The 21,230-nt window shown below is 44.2% G+C and overlaps 3 protein-coding genes across 8 annotated transcripts in view; 1 reads left to right on the top strand and 2 right to left on the bottom strand.

Moving 5' to 3' along the window:
- Positions 1 to 837: 837 nt before the first annotated feature.
- Positions 838 to 11,739, bottom strand: dpp4 (dipeptidyl-peptidase 4). The gene is made up of 26 exons (XM_076049359.1): positions 10,388 to 11,739; positions 9,114 to 9,201; positions 8,505 to 8,597; positions 7,559 to 7,650; positions 7,359 to 7,433; positions 7,208 to 7,260; positions 6,950 to 7,019; positions 5,930 to 6,050; positions 5,686 to 5,840; positions 5,490 to 5,587; positions 5,268 to 5,397; positions 4,783 to 4,821; positions 4,550 to 4,648; positions 4,391 to 4,461; positions 4,212 to 4,299; positions 4,040 to 4,133; positions 3,886 to 3,930; positions 3,695 to 3,793; positions 3,531 to 3,600; positions 3,191 to 3,385; positions 2,939 to 2,993; positions 2,655 to 2,754; positions 2,506 to 2,561; positions 2,348 to 2,420; positions 1,369 to 1,442; positions 838 to 1,276 (listed from the first exon to the last, which is right to left on the bottom strand). Exons 1-26 carry the CDS (start codon positions 10,409 to 10,411, stop codon positions 1,184 to 1,186), a joined length of 2,250 nt encoding a protein of 749 aa, XP_075905474.1. The 5' UTR covers positions 10,412 to 11,739; the 3' UTR covers positions 838 to 1,183.
- Positions 11,740 to 12,557: 818 nt separating this feature from the next.
- Positions 12,558 to 19,668, top strand: LOC142903601 (sorcin-like). Of its 3 annotated transcripts, XM_076049333.1 has the most exons (9): positions 12,570 to 12,685; positions 14,582 to 14,646; positions 15,704 to 15,961; positions 17,100 to 17,169; positions 17,366 to 17,409; positions 17,510 to 17,657; positions 17,745 to 17,858; positions 17,949 to 18,007; positions 18,785 to 19,668. In XM_076049333.1, exons 2-9 carry the CDS (start codon positions 14,629 to 14,631, stop codon positions 18,809 to 18,811), a joined length of 738 nt encoding a protein of 245 aa, XP_075905448.1. In that variant the 5' UTR covers positions 12,570 to 12,685; positions 14,582 to 14,628; the 3' UTR covers positions 18,812 to 19,668. The 3 variants fall into 3 exon arrangements, with proteins under 3 accessions (XP_075905446.1, XP_075905448.1, XP_075905447.1); XM_076049331.1 differs by lacking the exon at positions 14,582 to 14,646 and having other exon boundaries at positions 12,558 to 12,689; XM_076049332.1 differs by lacking the exon at positions 12,570 to 12,685 and having other exon boundaries at positions 14,438 to 14,646.
- An 88-nt stretch (positions 19,669 to 19,756) lies between these two features.
- Positions 19,757 to 21,230, bottom strand: part of LOC142903594 (voltage-gated inwardly rectifying potassium channel KCNH7-like) — a 63,202-nt gene continuing 61,728 nt past the window's right edge. For all 4 annotated transcript variants that reach the window (XM_076049314.1, XM_076049315.1, XM_076049316.1 and 1 more), the window contains 3 exons: positions 21,098 to 21,193; positions 19,979 to 20,032; positions 19,757 to 19,891 (listed from right to left, as the gene is read on the bottom strand). In XM_076049314.1, the coding sequence (XP_075905429.1) occupies positions 19,772 to 19,891; positions 19,979 to 20,032; positions 21,098 to 21,193 (270 nt within the window). In that variant the 3' untranslated portion in view covers positions 19,757 to 19,771. The remainder of the gene's footprint in view (positions 19,892 to 19,978; positions 20,033 to 21,097; positions 21,194 to 21,230) is intronic.

Raw genomic sequence — 21,230 nt, 5'->3', positions numbered from 1 at the left:
CGGCCGGAGGCAAGGCGGCCATCCATGCGTGACGAGCGGCCCCGGTACTTAGGTGTCAAGATCAAACAACGGCGGCTCATCCTGTTAAACAGAGGGAAAAACAGGCGTAAAGGCGCCCTGAACGTGCGCTACTGTGTCATCGCGCCGGCGGGCGTTGTGCGAGCGCGCATCTTCCAGCGCAGCCGTGGATGAGTCAGTATTTGAGTCATTCTTCCCACGTCCAATTGACGAGATAACCGAGCATCGATCGGCCGCTGTTATCAAACCCCCACCACCTCCACCATTTTTCCCCCTTTTTTATTTTTATATTTTTTTTTTACGAGGGGCCAGTATTCGATACAGATCAAAGTCCTTTGAAGTCAGTGTCAGTGTCAATTTCCGCACGCTTCTCACCCGTCTGTTTGCTTTCTTACTATCAGTTTTTGCGGAGATGAGACCGTACAGGTGTGCAGTGACGCTGCACGTCAGAGCGCTCGCTTGATTAACGACTGCCGCAGATTCATTTACAAAACGGCAATTCTTCCATGAGTAAATATTGATTTGAAGTGAAGTTTGGATGTTGGCACAGACGGTCGGTGCAGAACTAGAGGGTGCTCTACTTGAACTTGACAGACTGAGCACATTTGAAAAGTCCACCCGTTGGATGATATTTTATCATCAGAGAATCAAGAATGCAGTTATCCAGTTATTGTTTTAGTCTGTAAATATTTCACAGAAGTATGAAAAGGTCTCTGATGTGTTCAATCTCCCCACTGTTTCATGGCCTGTGCTTATCATGCTCATTTTCCTGGAACCAGAATAAGCAACTCACATTGAAAAAACAAATGGTTGTAGTTGTAGTTGTTTATTATACAAAGCAGCTGGCACATTGAACAGCAGAACAGCTGACATTTTAATGAAATGAAATCAACATTGGCCAGCGTGATTATATACAAAAGCTGCACGTCCCATAGATACAACACACAATCAGGCAGAACATGTTCACATTATTACATTGTCGTAGTCGTCGTCTCATTGAAAGTAAAAAATAAAATACAGATTTCATACAGAACGCGACATAGCTTATTTTCGAGGTGATCTTTCAATCCAGGGATTGACAGTGAGGCTCAAGCCGTCTCTTCTTGATACGTTAATAGAAAACAAGTGCAGCCCACCACAAAATTAAAAGCCCCGGCACACGCGTCTACCCAAAGCACCTCTTCAGGAAGTGAGTCATGTGGGTGTAGACGTGTTGATTGGCAGAGCCGCTGAGACTGTGATCCTTATCTGTGTACCACTATAAAAAAAAAGGGGGGAAAAAAGACACACAAAATTAATGCATAATCAGCCTTGGCTGAGGCATAAACGTTTTATTTCACGTCTGCTCACCATCGCCTCAAAGTCCACCTGCTCCTCAACCAGCGCTTCAGAGATCTCTGCCGCCTGTTGGAAGTGAACGTTGTCTGAAAGAAATCAACAAAGCAGTTTATCGCAAAAGACAACAAAAATCCAAGCTAAGGTTAACGTGCTAATAACGCTAACTAAAAAATAAGCAGGACCTGTTGGCCTGAAACGGCGTAGAAAATACAGGCGTTTGTCATTTAGACAAGCTACAAATAACCTATATAAGTAACCTTAAATATATTTTCATCCACTTGTAAGTGCACAACTAAATCTTATGCGCTTCTGTGTGTGCCTTCTGCCAAAAAAAATTTGATTTTAGCGTAGAAAATGAATATTCATTTGGAGGTATCAGTAGTATAGTATACTTTTTAAAAATCTTCTAAAATTGCTCTCCTACTGCTTTTTTTAAAGCAAGAAGTTGTTTCTTTTTTCAGAAAAAGTGAAGTAGCCGTAAAGTGTGTCGTATTTGGAGATTTTAAAGAAGATACAGCAACAACAAGTGGTTACATTTTAGATAGCAGCCTCTTTCATTCTCTCTCCCAGCCTCTCCTGAGCTTGCCAGTGAGCTACGCTGGCCTGTGCACCCTAACCTGGATACCTTGCCCACCTTCTTCTTTGTTGGTTTATTTCAAGATATATATCATATACCTCAATATATGATATATATATATTTTGTATATTTAGATATATATTTATATATGTATGTATATACACAGTATTCATGGTGTATATATATATATATATATATATATACACACGATAATACTGCTACGGTAATACTGAGGTATTAATTGCGATATTAATCGCAATATTTGAGAAATGGAAAGAAAATCTACTTTTACCATTATAAGAATCATAAGTCAAGCCCTAATATAACACACTGGACCTTTAACAATGCTGCACCAAGATGATTTGAGTCAAACTAGTACGAATATGAGCACGAGCGACTCCACGTGTGACTCACCGTCGGCCGTGCCGTGAACCAGAAGATACTGCACAGAATGGAAGTTCTTGGCCAGCTCGGTTACCGTGGTGTTCTGACAACAGGAGTTGCGTCGTTAATTGTCAGCCAATCACAGAAGGGGTCACCCAAAACTGGGAGAGACGGGCATGAACACTCACGAAGTAGAAGGGATTCTCCGAGGGCGTCCGCATGTAGCGCTCAGTGTAGATGGTGTCTGGGACAAACAGGCGATAATTGCGTGACGTCGGGCGTCATTAAGCGGTCGTTAAACAAACAAAAAAACTGGGCTCAGAGTGGCAAAACATACCATAATACTCCCATTTGGAGACGGGCGCTACGGCCATGCCGCATTTGAAGACGCCACTGCCGGCTCCAAGGACCATTGATGTCACGTAGCCGCCGTAAGACTGCGAAAGATAAACACATCGTCAGTGCGGCTCATCGTCTTCACCTTTGACCCCGATCAAACTGACAAGAGGCAAACATTAACTATGTTTTTTTATATTCCAGAGCTTTTATTGTCCCCCATTACGTAAAAATGTGTTCTTTTTTTTCCCTCCCCATCCCAAGTGCAAAGTCTGGGTGACGTACCCAGCCCCAAATTGCCACTCGGTTTTGGTCCACGAAGCCCATATTGATGAATTCCCTGAAACACACAGCAAAAGGTCGCCAACTCAGTCATCGGGCTCATAAAAAAACACGGACGAATGCCTCCTGGTTAACGGTCGGCGCTGAGCGGCGTGGAGTACGCAGGGACGAGTCACATCCAGTTTCGTCAAGCTCCCGCGGGAAGATGTTTGTCTGTTTTGAAGCGTTGACTCGTCCCCTGGCTTTTTTCCTTACCTTGCCGCCGTTATCTGATCTTCCACCTCATAGGTTCCCAGACGCTGGTAGATGGCGTGCATTAGCTTGTCGCCCTGGTAACCGCTGCCTCTCCCGTCAAAGCTGGCCACGATGATGTTCTCCGTGCTGGCCAGGTAGGTGGCCCAGCTCACTCGGTAGAGATAATCTGCCTTCTGGCTGCAGGGACCGGCATACCTGTAGAGCAAAGTACACTGTCAGATGAATCGACTTACTTCTTTTGGTGTGTGTGTGTGTGTGTGTGTGTGTGTGTGTGTGTGTGTGTGTGTGTGTGTGTGTGTGTGTGTGCGTGTGTGTGTGTGTGTGTGTGATGGAGTCTTACACATCTATTAGCAGAGGGTACTTATGGGATGAATCAAATCCTGGAGGCAAAAACATCTGGTACCAGAGATCTGAATTTGAAAATGAGAGAAGCTTTAAAATAAACTGCTCATACTGTGTTCTACACATTGTAAATGTAATTTAGATTTTTTTTTTTTTACTCACTAAACCCATGAAGTTTGATGGTCCCTCGTCTCATGGTGGGCATTTTGATGTCCTTTATCAGGTCGCTGAAGTCCTGATTGTTCTCTAATTCTTTAACCACTGTGTGGGTAAAACAGTATTTAAAAAAATATTTGGCGTTAGACTTTATTGCAGGTAACATGAGGCATTTATATACAAATGTCTTGGTGTACCTGTGTTGTTGTTATTCATGAGTGCGTAGAAGGGGATTCCAGGGCCTGTTGTGCAGAAATGAGATAGAATTGTCACCACGAATGCATTCAAAGGAGTTTTGACGTGTGAATTGTGTGCATTGTGTTTGCGAAAACAAGAGATTGCGCTGCTGACCTCGGCAGCTCATCTGGTAAAAGGAGGCTTTGTGGCTGAAGTAGGCGGAGTTGTACTGACAGGACTCTCCTTTGAACGTGCAGGTCAGGCACGTCTTTGTCCCATCTTTTGCCAACCTGCCGTGCAGGAAAACACACCGTCAGAACATCTGAGCGTCAGAGTCGATTTCCACCAATCGGTGGTGAGTGTCGGACAAAATCACTTGCCTGTAGACGTTCCTTCCTCCTGGCTTGTCGTCCATTTCGTTGCTTGAAAAGTATCTGTGGGATTTAATGTGGAATTTAATTCAAATCCCAAAACTAAAAATTGCTAGCATTACAATTTGTATGCCGTGGCGCCAATCAGACTCACATGCTGTCATCGGTTACTTTCAGGATGTCGATGACCTCCCACTTCCCAGAGGTCACTACGGTCACCTCCGCCTGCGTGAGCGGGTCAAACGGAAACGTGTGGGCAGGCAGGATGTCACGGAACAATGTATCGCGATACATGTCGGCAGACGAAACTCACGTCGACCACACGGTGGATGTGCTTGTAGCCGTCGCTGTTGCTCATCAGCAGGTAGAAGACGTTGGGGTCTGTGTCGACAATTGGCTCTGGAGGGGAGAACTGAAACCGCAGTGATGGATAGATGTCAAGGTGGGTTCAAGATAGACGGATGTTTGGAAAAACAAAAAAAAACAAAACGTGTGTTAATTAGCCAACGGCATCAGATTGCTTTGTAAACAACGTGCTGCACCTACCCGCCCAACCCAACCGCTGTCGCTCGTCACATTCAGAACCTGTAAAAAGACACACACATTTTATTCCTTGAAAGCTTGACTAAGCTGCTTTTTATTATGTTTTGAAATGTTGTTGAGCAACGGATAGCAACTGTGATAAAACGCGAGTGCAACATCAGCAGGTTGGCAAGCTGGCAGTGCGCTGACATTAGCTCGTAACATCCTTGCGCAAGAAAGGCTTTAGCAGCCCAGTGTGTAAGATTTGGAATAAAGAAGGTAAAATAAACAAGCCTACAAACTTTTCATCCTTCATCTTAGATTTACACACCGCTAGAAGTATAAAAAAAACATTCTGCATTCTGCTTTTTTCCGCTGTTGATGTGGTTTATAGGTGCTACGCAAGACTTATCTCACTCACAATCTCTCTCTTATCACTTATCTTTTTCCCATCGGTGTTTATGTCCGACACACCGATAAAAACAATTTCCTTATAACATTCCCGTTACCTTCTCAGGAGCCCACGCAGACCCGTCGCGTTTGTACGTCTGCAAAATGGCGTGGTTCTGGAGCCTCTTCAGCCACTGGACCATGAGGCTTTCCTCAGTCGCCCACGTCACAGTGGCCACGTAGTGCTCGCTAACGGTGAAAAGACAAAACACAAAATTCTCTCTCTCTCCTTTCTTTTCTTTCATGGATTCAGCACTGGCGAGACCGAAGAATACTCTTACGTGTTCTGAAACAGGGTTGGCACGTGAGCCTGAGCGATGTTGGTGGTGTTGTCGGTGTCCACAACAAACACTTTGACCTTGGGGTTGGGAGTTCCTGGCTGCTCGTGGACAAAAACCCGACGGTGAGGATCACGCACAGACAGCACAGTTCGGTTCGCGCGTCATGGGCCGAGTTGCGCGTGAGTGGGTGACGCACCTTCGGATAGGGAATGGAAGCGGTGCCAGGGTACTGCTCGTCGCCAAACCAGGTGTACTCTATGTGGTGCACCTGGGTGTCGTTGGACTCCATGTAGGCGAGGTACTTCCCACCGGGCGACCACCAGAAGCCCTGACCAGACGAGAACATCTCCTCTGGAAGAGTGAGAGAGCGATGACTTTGGGAAGGATTCGGGAAGCGTTGGATTGCCGGGCGATTGACCAACACGATCCCTCCAGCTCACCTTCGTACACCCAGTCGGGGATCCCGTTGAAAATCTCGTTGTCGAGGCCGCTCACGGAGACTTGCTGCGGCAGTGACGTGGGGCTGGTCTTGATATATACGTTATTTTTCCAAACGTAGGCCTAAAAGTAACAAGAGAAATGTTTTCTTAGCACTTGTACTGATAGAAAGAATTTGTGCTCTGATAATTCCGAGGTATCAACTGCGATATTTATCGCGATATTTGAGAAATGGAAGACTTGGGGGGAACGACTTTAAATAAAATATGTTAATATATATATGCATATACTTAGTGCCAATATAGGAATCATAAATCAAGCCAAATATTACACACTGGACCTTTAACAATGCTACGCTACGACGCACACTGATTCGAGTCAAACTAGTAGGAATATGGAGTACGGAGTACGAGCAGCTCAATGTGTGACTGTCTGTCGTAATGTATATGTTAATTTTTTCACATAAACTGTACAAATTAGGAATGCACCAGTTTGGGGTATCACCAGAGTTGGGTATTCTGCAGTGAAACTTGTGACAGTCGCCCAATGTTCTAGAAAAACACGATGAGGAATGTCGTTGAAATTACAGAACATCTGCGCTAAGTAATTCTATAATGTGTAATGGCCTTATCAAGTGCTCAGTATCAGTATCTAGAGTACTAAAATGCAAGTGCTTGTACTTTACTCGTTCTGTAAAAAAAAAAAAAGTGATATCAGTGCATCCCTAATACAAATACGTGCCAAAAAAAAGTACCTTATGTGTGTATTAATTCTTCTTCTACTTCCTCGTTTTAGCATTACCAGTTTTTCGTGTTGTGTTTTGTTTTGTGCAGCTGCATCCAGTCCTCATTCCTCCACCGGAAAACTACCGCACGCCAGCTGCTCGACTTGCCGAAGCGATTTCTGACTCCACAAAAATTCAAACAAATCGCCCGCAGCTGTCAAATGTCCCGAGTGACACTTGTAGTCTTGAGCACACTCCTGTTGTTAAAACTGTCTCGCTTAGTCAGCTTTTTGCTTACCAGTTTGTTCCCTTCTGGGGCCCAGGCGAAGAACTGAACTTCATCAGGAATGTTGGAGTTCACAAATGTTCTGCAGTTACGCAAAACAAAACAAAAAACACAAACAAACTGTGATATCCTGAGATAATAAAGTACAGCTTAACTGTAAAAACAGGCGAGTCTGCCCTGCAAGTGTAACATCAGCCTGATTGGTTCCTTTTGACTGAAGCGGATCACGTGATCAAACCTTCTGCAGTACAATTGAGCCTTGATACTCACTTTGTATCCAAATCGTAGATGGAATACGTCGCTGTAAACGAATGTCTCCACAGCTGATGAGACAGAGATACGGACAAGTAAACAAACAAACAAACCAACAAGTGTTGCCTTTGGCCTGCTTTGAATTAGTGCGATTGCAAGCTCGGCACACCTTTGTGTAGTTGCTCACGAAGGCCACGTATTTGTGGTCCGCAGACAGGTGGTAATCGATGGCGTTTCTTTCATTCTGGACATTTGGGGGAGGAAAAAAAAAACAACACAAAAATGATAAATCTACTTGCAAACACACACACTCACACAAACACACACACAGGATCCCGTCTGCTTGCGGTCTGCTGGCGACAGACTTACGAAGAGGTTTTGGTTGATGAACTCCGAGGACTGTCCAGTCAGCGCGTTGTGCCGGTGGACCGAGCCCTCCGACTTCACCAGATACTCGTTATCTGTGGAAGAAGTCACACAGCCATCATGTTTATTGGCTCACCTTTTACAACCACGCCATGCTGGGCTCAGCAGCAGCGAGGGAAACATAGTCGCTGTTACAATGCAGACGCTTTGTGGGCACATTCCAGGTTACAGATTGCTTATTTTCGACTCACTAAATATGAACCGTAGTTCATGTTGAACAATATGGACATAAAGGGTAGTGGTAGAAGGTTTTTGGACACCCTTAAAATTCCCCTCAATCCTCTCACTTGGACACTTAAGACTGATTCTTTGCACAATACAGTACATCAAAAATGCATGACGTGTCCAAAAACTTTTTTCCGCCACAAAGCCTCCACATTATACACAAACTACCCTGAACTAAAATCCCCAGAAATGGGAAATGTACACCATTTTTTTCTGCTTTTCAAAACAAGCAGTTATGGAAATCAGCCCTTTGTGACATCACAATGATTTTTAAATTCTCACAATTTTTTTTTTTTTTTTTTGCAATTATGAACAGCCGGTGTCCTCCAACTGTGAGCCATCTTTCCTTTTCCACTTTACTCGGCTGGTTTGGTGGCTTGTACACCTCAAGTATACCAGGACTGAGAAGCCTGACAAGGTGAAAACAGGTTTGCTTAAACAAGGACTTGATCTTCTCGTCAACGGAACGGTGTCCAGCCTGTTTCTGCAAGCTCAGACCCGTCAACGCGCTGATTAACGTCATAAAAGCCGGGCACGCACAAGCCACATCCACGTGCGATAGCGCACACGGGGTGGGCGTCAGGTTACGTCTCGGGTGAATCAGTAACCGCCCGGCAGGTCGTAAAGCATCATCTGCCACTTTGACACTGACGGGCCACCTCACCTGAGATCCACCTCATGCTGAATCCCTTGGGTTTCAGGGTGCTGTTGTAGAGGTCCCTCAGGGTGAAGGTGTTGCCGCTGTCGACGTGGCCATCTGACAAACACACACACACGCACGCACACACATACACACACAGCAGGGAAGAGTCGTGAGGAGGTGCGCTGTCATAAACACATCCGTCCCACCGTCAGCAGAACTGGACGGTGAGTCAAGCGAAAGCTCAAGTTGGTCCCATTTTCTCCCACGTTTTCTACGATTGGATTTTAAAAACTTGTTTTTGTCGCTTTGCCGCTAAATCAGAGGTGTTTCCAATTTGAGGCGATTTTTGAATAAGAGAAATGTTGAAATGATCAGAACATTGGATTTTCTCTAGGAAGACATTAGTGATCAGGACCCCCCACCCCCCCACCACCGTAGTCACACACAGCACCTATTGATGTGATTGTTGTTTAAATCGGTTAAATCGTAATTGCCCTGAATCGGAATCGACCGTGTGTAATGACGCATTGGTGCCTCTTCCCACCTCCACTCCCTCCTTGCCCTCCCCCCCCCAAACATCCAAACCAGATTTGCGCTGCGCAGATGGGATTCGGAATGGGCAGACGTTACCATTGAGGAGCAGAGCGGTAGGCACGGCGATCAGGACGGCCACCACCGCGACCCCGAGCAGCGCCAGGAGGATCTTCCCAATTGGAGCCTGGTCACAGGGTCGAGGGGCGGGGGTGCAGTGGGGGAGAAAAAGTCAGAAAACAACAAATTCAGTCTGATGCAGACAAACTCCCCACCCACCTCCCCACCCCCCAACAATAACAAGTTGCCATCCACAGTCAAAGCTTTAAGCAAACAAACCACACACGAACCATTGTGTTTCTTCCGCCGTGCGCCGACCTGGAGCGTTGCACAGACACACACACACACGCGCGGCGAGCCCAAATTGTTGTGACAGACGCCGGTGTCGCTGTTAAATATTACCTCGCCCAAAGTTTCAAAGGTGAAACAATAAAAAGAGAGGGGTAAAAAAAAAAAAAACCCGACAGAGTAAAGTTCGTCTGGCTGTTTCGGTGGAAGCGCTCGGCAGCCAGGTTCTACCCGTTTCTTACAATATCTTTAAACATGTCTGCTCATTCAACGTCAACAAGATGTTCTATTAAAATAGCGATCCTCGTCTTCACCCAATTGAGGTAAAGTGTGCACATGTAGGGAGAAACACACCTCGGTGCGGTTGCATAGATTTACGTAATCGGATTAAACTCGAACCCGATTGAAATCCCACCGTTCCAACTAGTTTGGAGGTGGTTTGACTCTCCGGTGGGAAGCCACAAATCAAGCCCGGGACTTTTGCTCAGCACTCTGGTAAACAGGACAATCTGATCTCTCAACACTTTGGATGATGGACAATGTAAACGCACCTGCTGAAGCCGACTTGCTGTCTTCAGCAGCAGCCAGATGTTCCTGTTTAATATTTAATTTGGTGCTATTGTTGCATCATATGAACAGACGAGAAATTGCAGCGAATTCAATTTTAAAACAAAACAAAAAATAGTTTGCAATGTTGATTTGAGATTCCTAGACTAGGGTCGATTTTTTTTTTTTTAGGTGGGGACATTGGAACACACAGTTTACAACACAATGACACAAGTGTTTGCGTTCACCCTTTTTTTATGCACAGTTTCTAAGTTTTATCTTTGTTTTTTACAGATTTCAGTGGCCATGCCGGGCAGTCTTCAGTGCAGAGGTGGGTGGCGGGGGTGCGGAGGGGGGCCAGGGCCAATTTGGCTCCGCGTGGCCGCAGACTGTGGAGGTTTTTCCACCTTGCGCATCGCGTAAGTGTTGACCAGTCACAGTAAAAGCCTGCTAAAAGCTTAACAAATACCGAGCCGTGCCTTTATGAGGAATACACGCCACATTCAGCACTCGTTCCCCTCCCACGCCGGACATCCTCAGCAAACAAATAAGACAGTGGATGTTTGCCCTAATGCAGCAGGCCTTGTTTGAAGAGCGTCACTTCATAAATGCCTCCATTTGGACCCACGGTGAAAATTGTTTGCAGAGGTCACCTTGAACACGTCTCCCCTCGCCGGGCGGATTGACCGATATGGAGGGGAATAACGGCTGAAAAACGAAACAATGTGCGACAGAATCACAGTATGAACGAGCAAAAGCTGGTGTTTTTCAATGTGTCTCCGATGTATGCACCGCAATGACAATTGATGTTTAAAACTATCTCTCAAGTACTGTTTTGGGCTTCCTGACCTACAACTACAATAAAAATCAAAAGCTGGATTGGGCCAATATCGGTATTTTATATCATTATTAGACATTAAAAGGAGCTCACCTACCGTAAATACCGTACTGATTTTGTATCTGGTCAAATTAAACAAGCTGCAAACTATCACACTCAGGATGTTTTACTGGCGAGTCCTAGCATGGAGGCCACAGTGATTCATCTTACACAAATGCTGCAGAACCAAGTTAAACATAGCCATTTTTTGAGGCTGCCGCGCACATCTTTGTTTGCATGTCGTCCGGGCTCCTGTACTTGAGTTCCTTCTACTTGCAACCGCTTCTTAACAAGAATGTTTTTCCCGTGTGTACTCGCAGGGATAAACAGTGATGCCTGTTGTCAAATGTGGTGTGGCGTGTCACTGGTTATGCTTGAGGGTGAGTAACGTTGGAGATGGGAGGTCATTGTTTGGCAAAGTGTAAGGGAAACAGTGGTGTTGAAAATGTGTCAGTGAAGCTTCCATTAATGTCAAGCGCTGCACACATCCGCTTACTGAAGAGTAGAGGTGGTTGACTTCACATCTGTATTTTCTCAAAGATTATTTCTCATACTCTGTATAGCAGAGAGAATTAAGACAGATTTCACTCCTTCTTTTGTGCCTCTGCCTTAGTCACAGTAAGGTGTATTAGGCTGCCATAGACAAAATTACTAAAAGGTATCGCACTGCTACCAAGTGAAAACTGAGATTTAAACAAAATGTTTTGCTTTCAGTTCTGAAAAAATGTTTGACAACTTTAACCGCTAAGCTGTATAGGAAATGTTCAGAAAATGTAATGCAATGCAAATGCATTGAGTAAAAGCAATTTAAATGTATTCAATGTTAAAAGGTCAGTTCTCTCTAAAATTCCAAGTGCCCAAAGGAAAATACTCTGGAACATTTCTAATGTTTAGTCTTCTGCTGTCCACATTTTACTGTTAAGCTTTTCCAGTTAAGTTATGGTTAAATAATGACACTGTATTTACCTTCTTATTTGCCAGTGTGCACCGTCTCGGACTTGTTGTGCTATCATCACTGCTCACGCTTTCATTACTCTGTCACAAACATGCTTCAGTTGTTAGAAATGTAGCACCTCCCATCACAGAAACTTGGCTAAAACTCGGCCAGCTCACAAGTGTTTCAGTTGAAGTCCTCGCTTATCTCATTGGCCACCGGTGACCAAACACACAAAAAGAGCGTGTCTATTGTGTATGTTATATGTTAAGTTTCTGTTTTTAATGTTACTGCATAAATTACCAACCTTGTCATACTTGAATTTTTTATTTTTTAGTTAAAAAGGGTTAGGGTTATATTTTCAAGGTCAGTTTTGTAAGAGCGTGAGCAAAGATCCAATGTCACCATCTAGTGGTGAAGGTGTAGACATGCAAAAGACCACCGTCGCCATCCTAAGATTGGAAAGGCTTGTTGAAACTTGACAACGGGAGGCTCTCACTGTCCCATTTTGAATATTTTTCGTATGCCAATTCTAGAATTAACGTCAAGTATGAGTCCAACGACGCAAAAGGGGGGGGATGGAAACCAGTTAATGATAGTTTCAGCGAACTTTGCCGACGTGAGTTTGGCACAATACGACACGTTATTAGATACTGCTTGTTTTTGTTTTCATTTTCTATTGTCTGACCACCATTCAACTGTGGTCGCTCCGTTAAACCGTCGACTGAGGTGCTTCCCTGAAGATTTCTGGGAAATGTTGCGTGGGGTCAAGCAAAAGGTCATTGGAGGGCGAGTCTTCAGCTATTGGCTGCCTCAGCGTCGGTATTTCGACGCACTTCCGGTGTACCAAGTGTGGAAAAAAAAAAAACTTATCGGTGGCGATAGAGCCGTGTTGAGAGTGACGTGGTTTGTGCCGTCAATTACCGTGCAGAGTAAACTGTGACAAATGGCTTATCCGGGATACGGCGGGGTGAGTAAATGCAATGACGTTTCATAAAATAAGGGTTTTGTTTTTGTTTTTTTTATAAGGGTTTTTACATGTTTTATTTTTCCTTCCGTCAGCTAGAAAAGCTATCGAAGACCCTCTCGCTTGTGCCGATTATGATAAACGTATGATCATCCTTTAAACGGCCGGGTCCCGCTACCTTCGGGTGAAGGTAGTCGGTAATGTTCACCACTAAATTGCCGTTGATCGCCGCTGTCTTTACACCAGAAGATCGTTTAGAGAAGCAGCCAGGATCTCACGGAAGCCGTCTTCCGGGTGAGCCGCCCACTCCAGAAGCAGCAAAAGCAGCAGCAATAGTTTGTGGAAACCGCATGCGGTGACATGCTTGTACAGCGCCTTGCACATTGTTGTATAAGTAGTTGGCGGTCGCGCCAAAAATCACACGATGTCTCTCCATTATATTTTGAACGAACATTCTGAACCGAGACGTCTCCCCGCAGCCATGCCTACAGTGCTGGGTTCCCTCTGCAGAGCCGTGTTTACACTAAGCATTACGGTAATTGCTGGTCACAACGACGCAGGATGGGCGAAAGATAAAGGGTGTGATACTACGTATTTTTGTATCTGATACCAAGTAAATACATAGCCAGCATCGCCGATACTGATACCGATACGTAATAATTGAGTTTGATGTGTCATCAAACTTCTGGCCTTTAGGTGTGTTCCCCCCCCCCCCCCCCCCCCCTTTGGTGACGCGAAAATATTTTCACATGATAAACACAAACAACACAAACATAAAACAAATTTGTGCATTCCTCTCTTAAATGAAGTGTAACCATTATAATTTGCGAGCAAATTAAAACAAAAAATGTGATTCAAATTAAAACAATGTTTCTTTAACTTTTTCATGTATTTGTGTCAAAAATAAAGTTTCGAATTCAACACGCTTGTATCGAACTGATACCAACTTCTAGTTGATACCACCAACCTTTTTACAACAATACTAACAATAGTATGGATCAGTACTATTATTATTTTTGCACCGAGTGTGTACACATTTATAATTATACAGAAATAATTAATTTGAAAAAGGATTTAGTAACTTTGAATACACTGTTTTGGTAACAATGAAAAAAAACAAACAAACTGGGGAGTGTAAATTAAAATAAAATTGCTAGTTATCACTTGATACCACTTGAGGGTGGTAGTACATGACCACGGGAGACCCCACACTCAATTTCCCGAAAGTTTTAACATGGCATTTCAAAGTAAAAGCTCTCCTAAAATCCAGAATGTTCCGTCCACTAAATATCCTACTTTAGTTTCAAATTTACTCCATACATGTAAGAGGAAAGTGCTTCTCTTCAATCTCTGTTCCATTGTGGTAAACTTTTACCATAATGCAGAGTGTACACAGAGCTAAAATTAAAAGGAAAAAAGGGAAATGAAGTGTGTGCTAGATTTACCGCTTCTGTCAAACTGTTGAATGGCTTGACCGCAATAGCCAGGACTTCCTTTTCGTCATTAATTTGAGCAACGTTTTGTCTTTAGCTCTGTGCCGTTTTTATCTAACCTGTTGGAAAATGACCATTATATCTAATTTTATCTTAGACGCTTACCTTGTTCTAGTTTTATTTTTGTCAGGGAGAAAATAGACATTGGAACTAAAATGTTAAGTAATGAGGAAATAATTTATTAAAATAAAGATGAAAAACGTTTTCAGGGAAATCGGATCTTATTGTTAATTTTATTGAGCTTTTATGACATTTGGCTAAAATCAACTCCTATGCCACAGTCCCCTCCCTCAAAGTGTGAATCAGCCAATGACATTCCTGCAGAGCCTCCTCACACTCCACTATGAAAGAACTCAATCAGCCACTGACTGGTCTTTACAACCCAAAGCCTTTCCTGATCAAGGTTCTCCGTCGTTTGGCTTGTGCTGTTTGAAAAAAGCTGCAGAGCAATGGCAGACCAATCTCAGGTCAGGACAAGCTGCTTGATTCATCGTTGCATCAAAACCTAAATAGTCTGTTTCATATAATGTCGTTTGAGTTACTAAATATTGTGAAGTTATCAGTTGTTTGTACTGTTGCTATTATCTTGGGAGATAAAAACGTTTGTTCGATGCTCGAGCTTTTTGTTAGGTGTTTATTCGTTAAATTAAATAATGCGGCAAGGGAACAGCTTGTTGGATGGTGATTTTCACTGCGAAAAAGAACTCGGAATGTCGATTCAGCAATGGAAATATTGTTGGGCTTCCCTCTGACGTCAGCATTTTTTTTTTTTTCTTTTGCTCTCCCTGTGTCAAAGTTAATGGCACTTCACTGTCTGGGTCAAAGTTCTCATCAAGGCCACACCGGGTTTGGTTTGTAGGTGTAACACCTGATCCATCATCATCTGCACTTGTTTTTTTTGACAGTTTAATTGAAATGCCAACAGGGGCAAAAAAAAAAGAGAAGTTTTGTAGGTTGGGAGGGAACACGTTGGTTCTTTTCTGATGGAAAATTCTTTGGTGTGACTCAGCCCAGTCAGGCAAAGGGTCAGTTGGACTTTGTCAGCTGACTCTAAACGTGTGTCTTTTCAGATCCAGGCTGTTTTAACAAGAAAAAACCCCCAACACTTTTCAATCCTGCGCAGTTAGACCAGGTGCTTGTTATAAGTTAACTGTTTATGAGGTTGTCATTTATCTCAGTCAGGCTTTCACTGGGACTTTGTGTTATCACTCTTAACTACATTGTGCCACACCCACTCACTCATTGCAACAGCTTTGCCACATATCTCACTGAAACAAACTCAAATACTATACGATACTGGTATCAGTACTGATACCCGATGTTGGTATTGGTGCATCCCTAATTAAATATGACTGCCCCTCAATCTTTAGGAAGCATTTTCACTGACAGTAGGTTCCTGATATTTACCTCAAACTATTGGTTGAAATAATGAGAACTCCGTTCTTGGCGTGTTGAGAAACTATTGACTGTGATGGCAACATGACATAAGTTGAATCCAGCTCCCTCTCTGTGTTTGTGCCGTAGTATGGTAGCCAGATGCCTGGCATGCCGGGGATGCCAGGGGGCCCGATGCCCCCAATGGGAGGCCCTATGCCTGGCCAGATGGGAGGTCCACCCATGGGTGGACCCATGGGTGGACCCATGGGCGTCCCCATGGGCGTCCCCATGGGAGGAGCGCCGCCCCAGGCAGGATATCCAGGCTACGGAGGAGCACCAGGTGCGTTTGGCCAACCCGCTGCCAACGACCCCATGTGGGGTTGCTTCACCTCCATCGCAGGGCAGGTAAGGCTGTTTGGTAAAATACCTTTATCAAATCATCCATGTTCTGTAAGTGGATCTAGGAGGTGCCGAGACAGGCGGTGGTTGGCTTCTGGACGACCCGCGGGTCCCACACTTATCAATAATTTGACTCGTTCCAGCACAACCGCATCAATTATCCCAACCTGCCTCAGCCCACAACCCACCGTCGTTAAATACACCGACATGTCTTTGAATGTCTACGGCATTTTATTCTGTCAATAATTAATAGGCTAATGTCGCTTCCAAGTGCAAAGAGCATGAAACGACAATGAACGGAATACAGTAACATAACGCATTTACCACATTAACCCGAGCATCTCTCTGTGGGCCAACTGTGTAGAATATAGCAGGTATATCTAAGATAATAACTATCATCCAACTATCCTCATAAAACTGGCTTCATTTGATCTGATAGTGCACTTTCAAAAAAAAAAAAAAAAAGTTTGTGGTTTGATTATACCTGTGCTTTCAATTATTTCAACAATACAATATTTACAATATTGCCTTTGCTAGTCAGAGCAGTTTTATATTACGGTCCAGATATCAAAACGGGACCGTTACCGCGGCCCCGGGAAACCACAAGATAACTGTACGGTGTATATGTGTATTTGCATATATGCACATGTATCTATGTACTGTATGTATTATATGTGTATCTCTAGTTTTAGGTGTTAATTAGACAAGCCTTAGAATGTGTTTATTAAGAATTACTCTTGCTGGCTCTCATTTGTGTTGAGGTCATTTTCTAATCCAAACCAGAGGTTTTCTGAGCCATGCAGACTTCTGTTTGTGTTCACACACACGTGGGTGAAAGAAAAAAATAAATCTCCACACTCGCAATCATCTCTGCATTGGCGTGACTTTATTGAAACGGTGCACAGAATGGGTCACCAGAAAGGGGGAAAAAAACTCAACAGGACACCATGTAGTGAAGCATGATCATGGCTTTAGTTTAATAGTTGATGTTAATGAAATTCCTTGGAGTTTGCCCACACACACACACACACACAGAATATGACTTTAAACCAGTTTTATCCTTGACCAACCTTTCCCATGAAATGCCTTCTGTGTGTGAAGTTGCCTGTTGGCTGAGTGTCACCTCACTGCTTGTCCTCTGCAGGATGGGGAGGTGGATGCCGAGGAGCTTCAGAGGTGTCTGACGCAGTCTGGTTTCAGTGGCAGCTACTCTCGTAAGTTCACCGCCACTCCGTCCCCCTCAAGGGTTGAGTGTTTTCACTGGTAGAGGGCCTTTCTTTTAATGCACAGCAAGTCAAAAAAAAAAAATGCACATCTTTGGTCAGATGTAGAATCCTTTATTATTATTATTATTATTATTATTTTTTAAAATACCACGTTCTGTGTGTAAACTCGTGTGTTTTATTCCAGCTTTCAGCCTGGAGACGTGCAGAATCATGATTGCGATGCTTGATGTATCCTTTAAATGTTGGGTGAACTCAAAGCCCAGTTAGCCTCTCGGTGCGTCCACTCTGTCTCTCTGTGGCTGTGGAGCCTCAACTTGAGCCCCTACAGAGAGATTACACGGGCAAGATGAGCTTCAATGAGTTCAAGGAACTCTTCACGGCGCTCAACGGCTGGAAGCAGAACTTCATGATGTTTGACCAGGACAGAAGTGGAACCGTTGAGCCTCATGAGATGACCCAAGCCATCAACTCCATGGGTGAGTTTGCAAGCCTCGCCCGGTGCTCTCATGTTCTGGTCTCCACGTGTGTGCGATGAGGATTGACGTTTACTGTGTGTTGGCCAGGTTACCGCCTCAGTCCCCAGGCTCTCAACGCCGTCATGAAGCGCTACAGCAAAGGAGGAAGGATCTTCTTTGACGACTACGTGGCGTGCTGTGTCAAACTGCGCTCCGTCACTGGTACGTAAAGGAAAGGAACGTGTTGCATGGACGAAGCTCAGCTTTTAGCTTTTTGTTGTGGACTCAAAAGGCGGCCACTTGTTGTTGCAGACAACTTCAGACGGAGAGACACCATGCAGCAGGGAAGTGTCAATTTCCAGTATGACGACGTAAGTTCATCTCCATTACCGTCATTTCCGCACTATAAAGCGCACCTGAATATAAGCCGCAGCAGCTAAATTTAGGGGGGGAAAAAAACAAATGTGTACATAGACAAGCCGCACTGGACTATAAGCCGCAGGTGTTTGGTCAGGAAACGGGTCCGCGGAGCCTGCGACTCTGGACTCGCACCGCGGATCCTGTTTGCGGGGTCCCCGCCGGGCACCTCGGTGCATTGGTACGGAGTCGGACCAGAACTCGATGCAGCGACGCACCGGAGCTCACAAAGACAGAGCGCATGAAGACGAGAGAACACACAGAGGAGAGCGCGAGCGCGCCGTGCTCAGAAACATTGTTTGATTGACTTGTTCTGTGTTCACCCTTTTCTTGTGGTATAGAAATGACCAGTATTTCTCCATTTCCTTCTTTGACCGCCAGATCGACTGCCTTTAACTTAAAAGCTGCATCATTTGCAATTCTTCCTTTGTTTTCCACAATGACGGTTTGTGCATGAAAACTTCCTTTGCGCAAACCGTCCTGCTCTCGTACTGCATTTGGTGCCACTTTTGCTTTCGTCGTTCGCGCAAACTGCCTGTCTCACTCTTTCCCGAGCCCACCCAAAAATCCATAGGTTGAGAAGATCCCCTAGTGGCCGTTAGCTGTAAAAAAAACCTAGATTAGCCGCACCGCTGCGTAAGCCGCGGTTTATAGTCTGGAAATTACGGTATATATAGAAATACATGTCTATGTATGGCTCCCTGACCCATTTCCACTTTGTGCCTCAACAGTTCATCCTGTGTACCATGTCCATCTAAGTGGTCCAACCTCTTCCACGCCACAAGACATTGACCGAGGTGCCAGCAGCTGCAAAAGGAAAGTAGTCACTGCTTTGGAACGCTTGCTTCGTGTGTATCCGCTAGAAATGTGCAAAAAAAACTGAAACGAAATCTTTATCTGTAGGTATTATGTTTAATTCATACAACGGGGCTTTTCCCTTCCCCACTTTATTTACACAATATATTTCATTTCTTTATAGTAAACATAAACATTCAAATTAGCTCATAAGTGTTGCATTGTATAAAATACAAATACAGTGGCAACATTTAAAAAAAAATGCATAAAAACAATTGTTTTTTTTCTAACGTCTGTGCAAAAGTTTGCAAATGCCATAACAACATGCAGTGCTACATTGAGATGAATACTATTACAAATTATTTACATTTTAGAAGGAGCAGGTCAGTGCTGCACCACCAGGTCCAGGCCATGTGTAAAGGCTAAAGCAGGCTTATCAAAGCTAAGGCTACTGGAAGTTCAGTGAATACGCTTTGTATTAACTCTGTTAGCAATGTTTGTTTAGCATGTAACCATAATGGAAGACATAAAAAACATGCAGCTAAGAATGAGTGGTGGATTGTGACAATAATCTGCTATGGTGCCAATATTGCAGCTTGCTGATAAAACATGCGGCTATAAAAAAAAAAAAAAAGGTTGAAATTTACTCATATCTCGAGGGGTAAAAAGCATGTGTGCCTTATGTTTTACGCTATGTACATGATAGCTCATTACTTAAAATCAGTAACTGTATGAATAACTTTGTTATATAAACAGTGCTTTGCAAAGCAGAAGAGACATTTGTTTGTACAAGTTCAAATGGAATAAATTCTAAATTTTCTTTTCTTTGCATATTAAGTCTCTTTCTTAGACCCTGAGTCGAGCTAGAGAGAAACACCTCCCCCCACTGTTCAATGTCGGAAGTGTGTGAGAGAATCAAAGTCCTACTGTCCTGGAAGCCCTGGGTCAGACACTGGCCTTTGGAGCGCCACACTTGGACATGTGCTGCACGCGTCAGGCACAAATCTTCCCACGTCGCTCCGCAGCAGCATAGCCGACGCACTCTGCACGAGCACAAACGTTATATCAGACAGTTTGTCTACCAAGCTCTGTTCTATGCACTTACATGTGAACAAACGGTTGTATCCTACCTTTCTTTGTGGTGTGACATCACTCTCCCGGCATGTGTTTTCTGAGCCAGGACTCTGTCAAAGAAAACAAGTACATCCTCACTCAGACATCGGCTGTCTTTTTGCTGAGTGAGTGAGTGAGTGTGTATGCATGTATGTATGTGTGTATACATATATATATATATATATATATATACACACACACACATAGCCCTAATATGTATACATATATATCATATATACCTGTCGAAGTTAATGTGTTAATAGCACGTTAACTGAAACTCCTTTAACGGCACTCATTTTTTAACGTGCGATAAACGCCTGGTTCACACCAGAGGCGGGAACGCTGCGAAGCAGGCGCACCTGCGATACCCTCCGGTCCAGACCAGGCCAGATTTCTCCGCGATGGTCGACAAGGACTTCTGCTCAGCTGTTCACTCCCATTCAGACAACTTCCTCTACTTCCCCGTGTCGTACGTGAATTCACACCAGCCGCTGAGGCGGCGCGAATAGCCGCGGAACGGAGCACCGCCCACTTTGGGCGCCCTTGTAAACCAATGGTGTCGTTCACACCAGACTCGAAGCAGTGCGCACCTCCGTGACCAGCCTGCACCGTGCAGCGATCGTTTCGGAGTCGGGTCTATCTTGTGTGCGAGCCGTGAGTGATCCGCGTCAAGAGGAATTGTATTTTATTTCAAAATAAAATACGGTGATTGACAAATGCGATCATATTTGTGTATGTTATATTTGTCGGTATCTAGTATCAGAGTGCGAGAGAGATGAAACAATCGCACACGTGCACAAGCGATGAAAGGGCACTTTGAAATTACCAATCTTGCACGCAAGTACTTAGCAACACCTGCCACATCTGTACCGTGTGAGAGGTTATTCTCACTGTAGGAAGCGAGCTGCCCCGTTGTCAGAAAATGTCAAAAGACGACCAAGTCTGTTGGAGCAACTGGCTCAGTGCAAAATAAATATCTTGTTAAGTTACAAATAGAGCAGGCTAAAAAAAATTGCAATTAATTTGCGATTAATCGCAAGTTAACTCAGGTAACCAATGTGATTAATCGTGATTAAAAATTTTAATCGACTGACAGCTTCTATACACACACACACACACACATATATATGTCCTACCTGTTGTGGTGGTGCCACATTGCTCTCCATCAGCCCAGCAGGTGGCCCCTCTGTGTGGACAACCAACAGGGACGATTTTCTGGACGTGTCAGGACTCTGTTGGAGAACACAAGCACATCTTCAGCCATACTGT

The sequence above is a fragment of the Nelusetta ayraudi genome, unplaced genomic scaffold, assembly GCF_046127955.1.
Source record: "Nelusetta ayraudi isolate G7.1 ecotype Tasmania unplaced genomic scaffold, CSIRO-AGI_Nayr_v1 ptg000114l, whole genome shotgun sequence".
Taxonomy (NCBI): Eukaryota; Metazoa; Chordata; class Actinopteri; order Tetraodontiformes; family Monacanthidae; genus Nelusetta; species Nelusetta ayraudi.
This window is presented reverse-complemented; position numbering and strand designations above follow the sequence as displayed.

Coding starts and splice junctions, on each gene's coding strand:
- LOC142903601 (XM_076049331.1), top strand. CDS start 12,666: ATGGCTTATCCGGGATACGGCGGG. Junction 15,962..17,099: donor TCACCTCCATCGCAGGGCAG/GTAAGGCTGTTT, acceptor TGTCCTCTGCAG/GATGGGGAGGTGGATGCCGA. Junction 18,008..18,784: donor TCAATTTCCAGTATGACGAC/GTAAGTTCATCT, acceptor GTGCCTCAACAG/TTCATCCTGTGTACCATGTC.
- dpp4 (XM_076049359.1), bottom strand. CDS start 10,411: ATGTGGCGTGTATTCCTCATAAAG. Junction 8,598..9,113: donor TACCGCTCTGCTCCTCAATG/GTAACGTCTGCC, acceptor TGTGTTTGTCAG/ATGGCCACGTCGACAGCGGC. Junction 2,421..2,505: donor CGGAGAATCCCTTCTACTTC/GTGAGTGTTCAT, acceptor TCCTGTTGTCAG/AACACCACGGTAACCGAGCT.